Below are 16,157 nucleotides of genomic sequence, written 5' to 3' on the forward strand. Positions count from 1 at the left end.
GGGCTCAGATATGGCCGTTGGAGATACCAGTGCTCTCAGGTAGAGTATTGGCTCCTAAAAAGGTACAGTCATGTCCTAGTCCCCAAACCTGTGAATGTTACCTTATTTGGATAAAAAGGATCTTTGTGGATGCACTTAGGGTGCTTGTGATGAGCTCCCTCTACATTTCTGAATGAGCTCCAAGTATTCTGGTACCGGGACAAGACAGAGAGAAGAGACCATTCACAAGCCCATACAGGCTGGAATGAGTGGCCACAATTCAGTGAAGATCTGGAGTTTCCAGAACCTAGAGTAGACAGTTCTAGAGTCTGGAAAAATTTCTTCCCGGGGGAGAGGGTGTGAACCCTTGCGGACACGTTATGTTTGGACTTCTGCTTTCCAAACTGAAAGAATGCATTGTCCTTACTTAGGCCACTATAGACGTGGTACCTAGCTGCCAGCACACTAGAAAATGAATACACAGACTAATGCAGAGTTGTCGTGACCAGACACTCTACCACTGCCTTCCGCCTTGCGGTGTCCTGGTTGAGGTCTTCCTTAAACACAGAGACCTGTTGCCCTTGGAGTAGAGGGGACTTGGGCCGCATAGACTCCCTGCTGAGTGGAGTAGGGACACAGATGTAAGGCTATTAGGAGAGGGGTTCTTTGATTTTGTGGAGCCAGTTGTCAAAGCACCCAAGGTGGCTAATCTTGCTTCTGGCAGCTGGCTAATCCTGCCACCCACCCCCTACCAGTCTGTGTGAGCTCATGAAAGAGAAGACTGTGTGTTCTTCCAGTGTCTCGGTGTTCCTTATCCACAGGATGCAGAGGAATGAAAAACAAAGACCACTGAGAGCTCAAATGACTGCGACTCGGTTTTATGCTCTGTCGTGTAGGTCACTGATTTTACACTCTCTCCATCTCAGCTGGTATGTTTTGTTAACTGTGACGGTGATTGTGCTGATCTGCCTGGGATGCTCCCTGAAGTTCTATTGAAAACTTGAGCTCTTGCAATATAGAGGAGAAAAGATCTGTGAATTTCTGCCGTGGGAGGCTGGAGTTAGGATACAGATTCTCTAACTCATTGGTGCGATTCAGTGTAGTCCCAGGATATATTTTTTGAATCAGATATGAAATAGTAAAGCTTATCTTTATGTAAACAGTGCTGGTTTCCCCTGATTATTTCGAGGATCACAGAATTCCAAAGTTACTTAGGTTATTTAATTATAAACAGTGTGTACTTTATTTAAATGCTTCCTTTTTGGTGGATGAACATGTCATTATTTTCCAATATATTATTATTATCTTTAAATACCCAAATCTCAGACAGACTATTCAAGGTCTTCAGAAAGGCATCTTTCACAACTTTGGCTTAGGTAAGTCATTGGTCTCTTCTTCTCCTGATTTTTCTCACTAGGAAACGGGGAAACCCACACCCACCTGTCAATGAAGAGACAGTAGTTAAAATGTGATTGTTACATGGCATACTCAGAATGTTATTTGATTTGGAACATGGATAAGTAATTTAATGCCATGCAATTTAAATGTCGTCTTCTATTAGAAATTCTTTAAACAAAGCAGAAAGCAGGGTAATAGTTCCAGCTGACAAACAAAATAGGACCAGAGAAGATGAAAGATCTGCTCAAGGTCATAGCCACGATAAGGATACGTGTGGATTTGAAGCCATGCATGCCTTTCTTATCTTAAAAGCCATTTTACGGACCTATGATTCACGTGACATACAAATCAGTGGTGCACGTACATCATAGAGAACTGTGCAATCATCACCACAATCAGTTTTGGACATTTTTCTTCATACTGGCATCCTTTGTTGTTAACATCTCCTGCCCTTCAACCTTTCTTGTCATAATTCCAAGAAACCATGCATCTTGTTGCTATCTGTATGGGTTTACCTATCCTGGGTTACACATTAAAAATCACACAAGAAGAAGAAGGAGAGAAAACACCAGTCTTGATCAACCAAAACACAGAAAAAGCTCATTCAAAAAGAAAGCAGAAAACAATGAAAACTAGGACAAGTTATAACTAGGTCAAAAAGGGAGTACAAATGGTAAGCTGTTAAATTTAAACCAAACTGTATCTGCAGTAATCCCTTTATTCCCATGTCCAAGACTGTTCGCATCCCTGTTCAGGGGCCGGAGGGAATTCAGGAGAGGCTCAATCCATGTGAAGACTCTGAAAATGGGTTTTGGGTTTTCTTCATCATACTTAGCCTTTTGCAAACTGGATGTTCAACATTTAAGCTCCAATACTATTCCTTCTTCTGATTTTGAGCTTTACCATTCAAAATCCTTGGATTATGTGAGCTTGCGTGCTTCTTCTGGGTGGACTCAGCTGGCACTTCTCTTTGAAGGCTGCTTACGACAATCTCTAAGGACCCCAGATGCTATTCTTTCTGATAGCCGAGCACCACCTTGATGCTTCCTCACACTTTTCTCTCGCATTCATATGTGCAGGAACCACTTCACGAAGGCAAATTTTGAGCAGGGTCACCTCATAATAATGAATTGTTGTTAGATTAACCTGCCTGACCCTCTCCATGCTTTATTATTCTTATTTTTAAAAATAGTGACTTAGGTAACCAGAAAGCATATTAAAAAGTAATTCTGACAAAAGGCTGAAATACATGAAATGTGGAAGAAATAGTCTCCTTAAATATTGCAGATGTGACTGGATAACCGCTTTCAAAAGAATGAGACAGGATCCCTATCTCACACCACATACAAAAATTAACTCAAGATGTATCAAAGATTTAAATGTAAAACCTGTAGATAGCACCAGTAAAAAGGCAGGGGTAAGCTGATGGACACTAATGCATAGCATACATACATTATCAAACATGGAAAACCCACAAACAGCAGAGGAAAGAATAGGTGGCTGGGTCTCTAAAAAATGAGACACTTGTATGCACCAAGTTATTCCACCAAAATAATAAAAAGAGAGTTCACAGACTGGGGAAGAGCTTGTCTAATCTTTAAAATTTATAGAAAAGTTCCACCTCAACAAGAAAAAGACAAAGAATCTATTTAAAAAAATGGATCAGATAAAAACCAAACTCACTGCCATCGAGTGAGTAAATGCGGTCTCCCAATGACCCCATGTGGCTTTCTGAGACAGTAGCTCTTTACCGGAGTAGAAACCAAGGAGCTGCTGGTGGTTTGAAACCGCCCACCATGTGGATCACAGACCAAAGTGTACCCATTGCACCGCGAGGGCTCCTAACAAACAAACAAACCAGTCAAAAACCGACAGAGGTCATGAAGAGACAGTTTACCAGTGAAGACATGCCGGTAGGTATCTAATAAACATATGAAGAAACATTTATTATCATTAGCAACTTGAGAGCTACAAAAAAAAATCAATCATGAGAGGGCACCTCACTCTAGTTAAAACAAAGCAAAACAACAAGTGCTGACCAGGGCCTGGAGGAACCGGAACCCTCAGACACTGTTGGTTGGGCTGTAACCTGGCCTACAACCACTGGGGAAATTGGGACAAGCAGTGCCAGGTGACTCAGCCATGCCTCTACCTGGAATATTTCCTAAAGAAACAAGACCCATGACTTGAATAGAGACACGCACACTCATGCTAATCACAGGACTATTCACAACAGCAAATAGCTGGGAACAACCTAACGGCCCAAGATTGCCTTTCTACTCCCATGAAGTCTTACAATCTATGGTGCGAGGGGAATAGCCTTCGTATCAGGAAGAATGTATTGGAAAGTGGATTCTTGCAGATGTAATTTGGCTAAAATTGAACATTTCTTCATTGATCTCCTTTTTGATCCATTTTAGAACTGTTAGAGTTTTTAATATTTCCTGCTTCCTTTTCAACTGAAGTTTTTAACAGTTTTACTTTGCTATTGCTGTTTGTGAGGTGATAAACCAGCTCTCTCACAAAATGAACCCAGGTGGAGAGGAGCGCAGTCCAAATGGACAAAGATAGATTAAAAGGTAAAACATAAGACAAATTGGGGTGCAGGGGGCTCCTGCAGCATAAGGACCCCAGGGCCCAGCACTGTACTCAGGCAGGTGTGTACACCACTCTTTGTCATGTATCCTGCATTCTGTGACAAGTTCTCACACCGAGGATTTGTTGACAGTTTTTGAAAGCAAACAAAGAAGCAATGATATTTCAGCCAATTTGTCTACAGTCTGGAGGGAAAGATAAAGCCCAAACTATGGAGTATTACTGCACCCCTGCAGAACGCGGTGTTTCAGGAGTTCTCCAGGGAGCAGCAGCGAACGGTGTTTGCTTCTCTGAGTGGAAGGTCAGAACTCAACTAAGAGCCTCAGCTCCCTGGGTGTGAGCATCAGCTCTTTCCCACAGGCCTTGCCTGGACTGTGGAAGATGGGGATGGTCTTATCTTGCTTGGAGAAGAAAACGAGGTTCAAGCAGGCCCATGAATGCACTCTGTTACTCCGAAGCCTGGGACAAGGTTCAGCTCCAGGTTCTCTGCATAAAGAAAATTTAGCACCCATGTCTCTGTGTTCAGAGACTTTGACACGTATTCCTTTCTCAGAGTTCATCTTAAGACAATCTGCTTCCACAGTTGTTAGTTTTTTAAAAATAATTTTTGGTATATGAAATCCATGAGAGGTAAATCTATAGAGAGGGTAACTTGATTAAAGGTTCCTTGGGGTTATGGCAGGGGAGGTTGGGGGTAAATGGGATGCTCATAACGAGTATAAGAATGAAGAAAATATTCTAAAATTGATTGTGGTGATGCTCGTGTAACTGTTCTTGATGTGAGTATGACATGTGAATTCTATGCCACTAAACCTGTAAAAAAGAAAAAGAATTGCAGAGGCCATTCTTCCCTGTCCTCTAGGGCGGCTGTGAGTTGACATTGACTTTATGGTGGTGACTTGTGGTTGAAAGAAATTATTTCATGACCAAAGGACAACTATGGTATGAGACCAATATTCTAGAAAGTTAAGAAAATGTTTTCACATTAAAATAAACTCGATGGTGGCTCTGGGCAGGAGTCGAATGGAGGGAGAAGAAGTCATGTCCTAGAGGGTAGACAAGTGTTTGCTTGGGTAAAGCAGAGGCAATATAGAATCAGAGGGAAGATGGGCGGGGGGGGGGGGGGGATGTGAGGAAAACAGGGCAAGGGACTGGGAAAGTTGGAGAGACTTAAAGACAGCAGCTGCAAATGCTGTTTCACAATCCTCCAATTGTGGTGACTTACAAGTGGATGCTTAGACAGACACACAGACTGAACAGACACAGGAGGGAAAATGGGAGGGGGTGTTGTTAGGTGACATCGGGTCAGCTCCGACGCAGAGCAACTTTATCATAACAGAATGAACCACGACACGAATTTACATCATCTTCACAGTTGCTCCTGTGCCCGCACCCATGGATGAAGCCACTGTCTCATTCCATCTCACCAAGGGCCTTCCTCTTCTTCATCACTCTCCCACTTACTCAACACGATGTCCTTCTCCAGGACTGGTCTTTCCTGACAACGTGTCCAAAGTATGTAACATGAAGTCTTGCCATCCATGCCTCTAAGGAGCACTCTGCCTTACTTCTTCCAGTACAGATCGGTTTGCCCTTTTAGCAGGTCATGAGACTTTCAATGTTCTTCTCCAGCACCACAAGTCAAATGTATCAATTCTTCTCTGCTCTTCCTTATTCCATGTCCAACATTCACATGCACATGAAGCAATGGAGAATTCCATGACTTAGGTCAGGTACACCTTAGTCCTTAAGAAACATTACTATTCTTTAATATTTTAAAGAGGTCTCACGTGGTATATTTATTTATTCAATACATATTTTGATCTCTTGACTGCTGCTTCCATGAGCATTGACTGTGGATCCAAGCAAGACAGAATCCTTGGCCACTTCAACGTCTTCTCCATCAGGTTAACTGCTGGTCAGGTTGTGAGGATTTCGCTCTTCATTACATTGAGTTGTAATCCATCCTGAAGGCTACAATCCTTGGTCATCGTCAGCAAGTGCTCCAAGACCTCCTCACTTTCAGCAAGTCCTAGGTTGTTAATAAGCCTTCCTCCAATCCTGATGCCTCAGTCTTCTTCATATAATCTCATGATTTTCTCACATATAGATTGAAAAAGTACAATCGGAATATACAGCCCCGACACACATCTTTCCTGATTTTAAGCCATGCAGTATTCCCTTGGCCTGTTTGCGTAACTGCCTCTTGAGCCACGTGCAAGTTCAGTAGGAGCACAATGAAGTGTTCCAGAATTCCCATGCTTCCCAAAGTCCTCCGCAGTTTATTATGGTCCATACAGTCAAATGTCTTGGCATAGTCTATGAAACACAAGTAAACATCTTTCTGGTATTCTCTGCTTTGAGCCAAGATCCATCTGACATCAGCAATGAGATGCTTTGTTCCACATCCTCTTCTGAATCTGGCCTGAACTTCTGACAGCTCCCTGGCAGTATACCATGAGCATAGATTTGACAGGATATATTTGTATTTAGTTTTGCTACAAATACATTCACGAATGTGGTGGAACACACTGGGGACAAAGCTATAAAAATAACAGAAATGAACAAGTTGAGGGAAAGACAGTTTCTTAGAAACTAGAAGCTTGGGTTAATTTTGGCACTGATCAGTGGTAAAGTCCAACTGGAACAGAGATCTAGAATTCTGATGTCTCATGTGTCTGGTAATTCACCACTATAAGGCAGAGAAATATGATTGGCTGTCACTGTTCTCATTTGACACAGGTATATTTTCATTAGATTCTTATAAGTATATGACACTTAGTAACACAATACCTTACAAAACTATGTTCTATTAATTCGTTATGTGTCCCTTCTCTTCTCCCTAAGAGAAAACATGAAGTTAATTTGAAAAACTAGAGTAACTAAGAATTAGGTTGTTGGTACAGTGGTTGAGTTGGGCTACTAACCAGAATGTTGGCAGTTCAAAACCGGCCGCTGTTCTGCAGGAAAAATATGAGGTTTTTTACTCCAATAAAGAGTTACAGTCTTGGAAACCCACAGGGGGCAGTTCTTCTCTGTCCCATAGGATCTCCATGAGTCAGAATCAACTAGATGGCAGTGAGTTTATTCACAATGAATCTTCCAGATCAGACTCTTGCATTCCTGAGTGTGCCTTCTTTTGTGTTCTAGTGTTGAACTTTGCTGTGCGTGCTCCTTAGCTCGTTGATGCCAGCACACCACATTTTGGAAATGTGTGGGCATTTTAAAACTGATGGGTCTCACCCTCAGGAAAGGGACACTGAAGATATGGGTGCTATGGCAGTGTGGTAAAGAAATTAGATCTGTGGTTCTCACCCTTCCTAATGCCATGACTCTTTATTACAGCTCCTCCTGTTGTGGTGACCCCACACAATTAGCAGTGGAGAACCACTAATTATTTGATGGTGCCTGGCTGTCATATAGTATTGTCTGGGGTCTTGTAAGACTTGGGTCCAACCAAGAAGCCATCTAAGTGAGATAGTAACTAAGTCCACATGGAAGAAGCACACCATCACCAGTGACCCAGGTATTGGAAATCACAGAATCTGAAGGAGGGAATCACATCTGTGTTAGACAGGGTTCTCTAGAGAGATAAAACCAGATTGCTAGTAATTATATATAAATATATTTATAAAGATAGATATATATAACACAAGAAATGAACCGTTAAATTATATACAGATAGATAATACAAGAAATTAACAGTTAAATTAAAAATTATAAAGCAGTGAGACACTAGCAGTCCTTTAAGTCTTGAGAGCCGCCAGTCCCCTTTCTGTAGAGAGAGCTGGGCTCTATATATATCCAGGCAGCAAACACAAGGTAGGTCCACAACTGTCACCAACTGTCGGTCCCCAGCTCCAGAGATGAACATTCCAATCGTGTGGGCTTAAAGGGACCTTACCTTACAGCGACACAGTCCACAGGCTAGGCATCCCACAGGTAGTGTACCCTTTAAATTGAGGCACAGATCTAGCAAGGCTCACTGAGCCGTTTATCTGTCCGCCCTTCAATTACTCCTACTTGTGTTTATTGGCCAGGCTGGCACAGTAAACTATCGCAGCATCAGAGCCCAAATTGTGAGATTGTGGTTTACAGAAGCCGATGGAGAAAAGGAGGAGCCCCAGCTGTGTTTCTGAGATCTACACAGGAAATAAGCCTCGGGTGATTCCCTCTTCTTCGTAAGGGAGGGATGGGAATAAACTATGGAGATCAAAATGATAACCTGACTTGAATGGTTAAAACCTTGATTCCCCCTCTGATACATGTTGGGCCTTAACTGGTTTGCAACAATTTCTGTCTGTGGGTTAGTTTTGGTTTTTTTTCTTCCCATATTAGGGGTTATCTCTCATGAATTCTGTCACTGTGGGTAGCCCTCTTGAATTTTTGTCATATGTTTTTCTGGTTTTCAGTATATGAAACCCAGGACTGATGAATTTAGGAGGCAACAAGTAGAATAAAGGTTTCTGGGGGTTACAGTTGTGGGGATGATGTGTAAAAGGGAGTTGATATCAAGGATTCACAAACTGATTGTGGTAACAGTTGTACAATATGACTTGATGTGATTGAGCTATGGAATGATATGATATCTGTATTAGCTCCCACCTAATAAAATGTTTTGCTTAAAAAAGCCAGGTGGGTGATTAATATGGTATTTGCTGTTTTTTTAAAGGGTTGGTATTTAATCAAGCTGGTGGTGGCGCTTACAATTGATAGCATCTTAGAGTGGAAGCAACGTGGTAATGTTTTTGTTATTTTCCTCTGTAACAAATAGTCCCACACTTAGAGACTTATTAGAACATCTAGGATTGCTCATGGTTTTGCTTGGGAGACCCGAGGGAGCCCTCTACTTCCTGGTGCCTGAGCTGGAGGATTGGAAGCCACGGGGCTGGGATCATCCGAAGGCGCTCGTTTATTCCCATGTGGATCTGGACGGAGCTGCTGATCCACACGGGGGCTTTCCATGAAGAGATAATGGCCTGGAAGGCATCAGCTAAAAAGTGTTTATTCCATTTGTAATGAACAAAAGATTCTCAAACTCTGAAAGAGTTTTAGAAGGAAGCACGCACTCAGCATTGTGGGAACTGATTGGTGTTTAGGCCTGTAGAGTATTTCATAAGAATCTGCTAAGTGGAGGCAGCAGCACATTGGTAAAAAGTTTTCATATGACGTCTGATTACTTGAGGGTGGGCCAGAGGCAATGGAACCAAAGAAAGGCTGTTGAAAGGCCTGATTAATTCTCTTTCTCCATCTCTGCTTCTTTTCACTTTCTCTTTTTCGTTTTAATCAGGAAACACCTTCCTTACCCAGTGCAGGCTAACAAAATAGACACAAATGAGTGCCTTTAAAGAACAGAGGTTTCTCATCATGCAGGACACTGAGGGCATGAATTGGAGGCATGGCTCTTGGTGGTGGTCCCTTTTTGTCTATTTCAGCATCTTGTAGCCTAAAATCCTTGGACTTTGTAGATGTGTCTGTCTTTATATGACATTTTGTCACTGTGTGTCTCCCTATCTACTCTGTTCTTCATATTGGTCAACAATGATAAGGTCTAGGATCTACCCTGCACTGGCTTGACTCCATTAACATAACAATAAAAATAAACTCACTGCCCTTGAGTCCATGCCCACTCCTAGTGACCCTAGAGGACAGGGTAGAACCGCCCCTGTGAGTTTCTGAGACTGTAACTCTTTATGTGAATAGGAAGCCCCATTTTTCTCCCATAGGCTAGCTGGTGTTTTCAAACTGGGGCCGTTGGAGATTGCAGCCCAATCCATAACCTCTATGCCACAATACTCCATTTTTACTTACAAATGCTTATTAAAAACAATGTATATTTCCAATCTGGACCACATTCACAAGTACAAGGGATAAAATGTCAGCACGTATTTCTGGAGTATACACTTCAATGACATATGACTGGGAGACTTCCTTATAATTTTGATTTAGAAGCTTGGAATGACTGTTGGCATAACAGTTGCTCCAACTCACTCTAGCCTTTTAGAGAAAGAACTTCAGAGACGCTGGGCATTGTCACAGTTACTGCCTCCGACCCCTACACCAAAGAAGGCGCTGAATCGCCACCGTCACCAAACAGCTCCAGACCCACGACATCATTTGAATACCTTCACTGCACGGCAGTACTTATTGACTGACTCAACTTCTCATGGAAGTAACCAACTTTGGTTTTAGTGTCTCATTTATCAGATAAAGATGGACTCCTTTATCCTAAAGAAAGTTTGCCCATTAGAGATTTGGAAAGGCTCAGACTAGCAATTCTACAGCTAGACGTATATAAATCTTTCACTTTTGATCTGTGCATCTTTGTGTTGAATCTAGATGAATTTTCACTGGGTGTTTTTATGATATTCCCTAGAGAGTTCTTCATTCTGTAAATTAATGAGTGGATTACATCATGGGATGACCTATTTAGTAGTTTCCTTGGCTACAGCATACCTAAAGGGGTGTGCGTGTGTGTGTGTGTGTGTGTGTGTGTGAGAGAGAGAGAGAGAGAGAGAGAGAGAGAGAGAGCGAGAGAAAGTGAGATATAGTACAGGCATATAGTGAGATATAGTACAGGCATATAGTGAGATATAGTACAGGCATATAGTGAGATATAGTACAGGCATATAGTGAGATATAGTACAGGCATGTAGTGAGAGATAGTACAGGCATGTAGTGAGATATAGTACAGGCATATAGTGAGATATAGTACAGGCATGTAGTGAGATATAGTACAGGCATGTAGTGAGATATAGTACAGGCATGTAGTGAGATATAGTACAGGCATATAGTGAGATATAGTACAGGCATATAGTGAGATATAGTACAGGTATATAGTGAGATATAGTACAGGCATATAGTGAGATATAGTACAGGCATATAGTGAGATACAGTACAGGCATATAGTGAGATACAGTACAGGCATATAGTGAGATATAGTACAGGCATATAGTGAGATATAGTACAGGCATATAGTGAGATATAGTACAGGCATATAGTGAGATATAGTACAGGCATATAGTGAGATGCAGGCAGAAAAGATGGGAAGCGAAGGAAAAGATGAAATTTTGGAGTTTATAAAAATGATGGATTCCTTAGTTTTCAAACTCTTATTCTAGAATTAATGTATGTTCATTGCAGAAAATTAAGAAACTATAGATACCCTTCAGAGGGAGAAAAACAATACAAAGTTTTAGTCACTGTTAAAATTTCAGTTCCTATTTCCCAATATGTGTATGTGTATGCATATATATATAGTCATTTTTGCAAGTCTGTGCTTATACTAGTAATCTTGTTCTAAAATCAACACAATATGTATCTTTCCATATGTGTCTTTTAATTAAATACTCCTCACCAACATTTTAAATAGCTTGACATTTTTCATTGAGTGTTATGTAATTTCTATTGTTGTTTCTTTCTGTGCCACCTTTTGATTCATAATCTTGCAGCCACTAACTGATAGCCAGAGGGGCTTGAAATTCCAGGACCCTGACTGGGCTTCTTTCTCGCCCTTCCATCGGTGGAAGGTGTTATGTATTGCTGCCTCTCTCATTTGCAAAACGCAGCCAGTGAATCCCGTGGAACGGATCCCTGTTGACAGCTCGTGTGTTCTTGTCTTTGCTTCTTGTAGGAGGCAGAGCAGGTGGTGCCTGGCCATGCGGAGTGCCAGGGGAGAGCAGGAACACCACCTCATGAGAATCCACAAAACAACTCCTTCAGGTGCCAAGACACGGTGCGACTTCAACCAAGGTGGGCGCTCGTGTCAGAAGTTGTGCTGTGGCGGCGGGCGGGAGGTGTGGTGTCACAAAATACTAACGGGGGTCCCTGCCACCTCTACTCACAAGACCAGGTTTTCTAACTTTGGTTGGTGCTAAGCCTGGAAAGGGAATCATTGAGCCTGTGTGGCAGAGAAAGATGACAAGTTCTGCTTTCTCTGTCTTCAGTATGCAGGTATTCGGCTGTAAGGCTCAGAGCGGAGGGTGACAGGCCGATTTCATTCTCTGCTAGCTAGAAGTGCCCGGGCTTCTTCAGTGATAAGTCTCATGAGAGATTACGGGTCAGGCATCATGCCACATGCTTTTCTCAGAGGACTCTTAGTTTTGCCCTCACACCTTCCTCGGGAAGCTTGCAGCCACGGTCCCATTTGATGGAGGACAAGGCTGGGGCTGGCCAAGAGACTGGACGGCACGGGAAGAAAAAGGCTGAGCAAGCCTTTGAACACAAGACGAGGTGATGCATGGCATTGCGGGGCAGCTCTTGTGCTGACCCAAGTCGTGCCAAGCAGCCCTGCTGGACGCCAGCGGGCTCTCTGATCTCCTAGACCTGCTGGCATCAGCCCTGCAGCCAGGGCAAAGGCGTGGGTGGAAGGCTGCCTGTGGGAAGGTTGGCAAGGCATTCCCACGGAAGACCGGCATGGCAGCTGTCAAGGGAAAGTCTTTTCTGGAAACAAACAGAAGAAAGCATGCCCCCTCTCGTTGTGCCAGCTGTCTTTGTAGGATTTTGTGTGCGGATGTCGTGAGAGCCCCCACTCAGAGGAAAGGCAATGTTGTGCTTCTTAGCATGACCTTTAAAAGCCGTTTTCTAAGGCAGCACATTTGCAGTAAATCAACAAATGTCAGAGAGATTGAAGGTGCTATGTAATTGTGCTTTGAAATGCCTAGCAGATTAAATATAGACTCTGGAGTCCCAAAGGGATGGAGTGGGCCTTAAAGGTAAAGGGATCCGCTTCCGCAGCTGGATTCGTAGACACCTTTTAGAGCCTTCTTCACAAGCCACCCATTCTTACCGGACCTCGGGTCATCCCTGTGGGACGCATCCTGATTAGGCCTTGGCCGATCAAGAGGTGCTCCATCCGATGTGGAGTCAAGTTGTTATGCGGTTAGCTAGAATCCATGGTTAAGCATTCCGCTGCACACTGAAAGGTCAGCAGTTTGAACCCAACAGCTTCTCTCGGTGAAAAAGATGGGACCGTCTGCGCCCCTAAAATGTACCAGCGTGGATGCCTATGAGGCGGTTCTGCTTTAGCCCACAGGGCTGCTTGGAGTAAGAACCAGCCTCATGACAATAAGTTGGGTTTTGCTCTGTTCAGAATCTATTTAGGTCGTGACTGCATTTTGCCAGCAACCCGATGACCACCTTTCCCCGCAGGAACAAGGTCAACTGTGTTTGCATGCGTAGTTTGCATATTTCATCATCATAAAAACAAACCCAAATTCATTAATATATTGTGGGTGGAATGTGTGGTGTTCCTTTTGGATGAATGTTGGACGGCAGCTCATTAGAAAACAAAATATTAGCAATTCACGTTCTCAAAGATGCTGATGTTTGCTGAAAAGTCAAAAGCACATTCTGTCCCATCTGGGGTGGCAAAGAGGGCAAGAACGAAATGCATGGGATGCCACGGTGGGCCTGACTCCCAGGTGACTACTTAGGATCTTACAGTGTAAAATAAGAGTAGTTCTGACGAGAAAGCCTAGAACAGCGGTTCCTAACTTGGGGAGGATACAGCTTTATGCAGATTCTTGGAGAACCATGACGACATTCATCAGGAAAGGAAAAATAGATGCTTGTGTCACAAGAGTTGACATAAAACTTTAGGGGGCCTCTTCAAACCTCTTCTTTGTTGCTTGTGTTGAGAAAGAAACCAGATAAGGGGTCGGGGCAATCTCTCTCCATTTAGCGGGTGTTTTCTCTCAGAGCCCAGTAGATCAATGACTCCATTGCATCCAAGGAGATCCTGATCCCCATAATAAGCCTCCATAGGATCCCAACTACTCAGAGATCATTGCTACTCTTTTCTCTCTAACTTCCAGGTACCCTCTTCCAAGGAGGCAGCTTTCCCAGTCACAGCTAAGCCTGGTGTTAGGTCACTTATGGCCACTACCCTCAGACTTGCATTTTAATGAGTTGGTGACTTACCCTGGTGGAAATCAGTCAGGGCCATTCTAATGGAACTTGGGGAAAAAATGCGTCTCAAATTACGCAGAGGTGGTGAAATTTGATGAGCTCCGAGGCTAAAAACAACCTAGAATTAGGTAGCTCACATTTCTGATAACGTCCCAGTTCCGTTTTGAGCCAGGTTCAGGAATGTCCTGTCTAGATCTTGATGGCGACATATTGTAACATGACACAGTAGACCTAGGTCTGACTCAAAGAGGGGGAAGAAGCCAAGCTAAATCTCATCAGGCATAAACCCTGCTTCCTTGGGGATGGATATACGAGTGCTGTTAATATGATGGGCACTGGGAGAACAGGCGGAGAGACTCTTTGGCAGCCAGGAGCTGTCAAGAGAGCACATTTCAAAGGAACAGACAGTTGTATAAGTGAGATTTTGGAGTTGACGGAGGTCACGTGTGGCCACGCATGCCAAGGAGAAAATGTTCTGTATCTCTGTCCCCCAGAGGAACCTTTGCCTTGGCTGTTTCTAGCACCAAGAGGCATTATGCATGTCTGAGGCTCCGGGAAGTCCACGGATGTTTCGAAAGAAGTTCTGTGTGTAAATGTTGTGGCTGCTGTGATGTGCCATCGACGCACTGCAGCTCAGTGCAACCCCAGGTACCACAGCTCGAAGCCCGGCCCGGGCCTGTGCCCGCCTCACATTCATTGCTGTGCAGTGGTTCAGCCATGGGCCCATCCCGCCGGCTGAGAGTCTTCCTCCTTTTAAATAACTCTTTAATTCACCTAGTATGTTGTTCTTCTCCAGGGACTGGTTCCACTTGATAACATGTCCAAAGTAAGTGAGGTGAAGTGTCCCCATCTTTCGAAGGACATCTTCCAAGACAGCGTTGTCTGTCTTTTGGAAATCCGTGGTACTATCGATAAGCTTAGCCAACACTGTCATTCAAATGCATCCACTCCTCTGCGGTCTGCCTGCTTTGTTCCCAGCTTCCCATGTAGAGGAGGCCAGGGACAGTAGCATGAAGTGGGTCAGGAGCACTGTCGTTCTTAAAGTGGCTTAACTTTCATTATTTTAGCAGTAGTGTTTTGCGGCAGATTTGTCCATAGATTTTTTGATCGCTCCTTCCGCAGGCATTGATTGTGGATCCAAATAAAAGCAAATCTTTGACAAGTTTGTGTTAGTAGAGAAACAAATCCACAGAAACTCATATATGTATAAGAGAGAGTTTTATATATAGGGTAAATGTACATTCAGAAAGCATCCCAATCCCGTCCAGTCCGATTTAGCCCATATGTCCGATACCGATCTACAAAGTCCTCCTCCAACTCCCAAACGCACGCAATGATGCTGATTGAAGGATGATCACAGGCCAGTGGGTAGAAAGTCTTTGAATCCAGTGGTGATGTAAGCATCTCAGCGCTGGCAGGGGTCTCCACACGGCTGCTCCAGCACCCAGGGCTGCATCAGGGTAGTTCCATGTGGCTTCTCCTCAGGGAGGTCTCGCAGGAAGTGAGCCTTGCCAACTAAGGCAGCCACACACTGGTACAACCATCAGACAACAAGAGACAGAACCAGAAAGGCAAGGCCCATGGAGCCATTTATCTCTCTGCCCTTCAATTAACCCTACATGTGTTTATCAGCCAGGTTAGCATAATAAACCTTAAAGTAGTATTTTGTGGGATACAAAAAGACTGTTCCCCAACTCGACTTCCCCGAATATGTATGTCAGACTAGGACACTGCTTGCAACTAATGGTAAATGATTGTCAAGTTACCTCCCTGAAGACTCCAGCCATCCAGAACAAGCAGACACCATTGTTTCTCCCTCAATAGGCAGGGATCACTCCCTGCTGTTACAGACAGTGCTTTGCTTCCCCCAAAGCCTAGGCTAAATAAAGTCTCCAGCTCAAGGGCAATCAAGGTTAGGCCACCATCCTGACTCTAGGATCCGCCCATTTTGTCACGTGTATACCCCTAATCCCTCCTCTTCCTATTGCGCATGTACCCCTAGATCATCTCCCTCCCATTAGTGTATTACCTATAGTACAATCCCTTCCTGTGACGTATGTCTTTACCTATAATTAGGGGACTTGCACACCCCCAAGGGTATATAAGCCTTGGTTAGAAATAAAGAGCTCTGTCTCCTCTACCCTCTCTCCCCTGGTCCTCCTTCCTCTCCTCTCCCCCTCTCTCCTGCCTGCTGCTCTCCTGCCCTGTACCACCAACAGGAGCTGAGGTGAGCATGCTCCCATGAAATGTGTCTGACTCCATTATTTCACTCTCTC

At 43.7% G+C, this 16,157-nt stretch overlaps 1 protein-coding gene across 1 annotated transcript in view; it reads left to right on the top strand.

Annotated features, from left to right (window-relative positions):
* Positions 1–16,157, top strand: part of FAM13C (family with sequence similarity 13 member C) — a 153,822-nt gene that overhangs the window by 49,100 nt on the left and 88,565 nt on the right. The window contains exon 4 of the mRNA XM_075534251.1: positions 11,606–11,724. Coding sequence (XP_075390366.1) covers positions 11,606–11,724 — 119 coding nt within the window. The remainder of the gene's footprint in view (positions 1–11,605; positions 11,725–16,157) is intronic.

Source organism: Tenrec ecaudatus, chromosome 16 (genome assembly GCF_050624435.1).
Source record: "Tenrec ecaudatus isolate mTenEca1 chromosome 16, mTenEca1.hap1, whole genome shotgun sequence".
In the NCBI taxonomy this organism is placed as follows: Eukaryota; Metazoa; Chordata; class Mammalia; order Afrosoricida; family Tenrecidae; genus Tenrec; species Tenrec ecaudatus.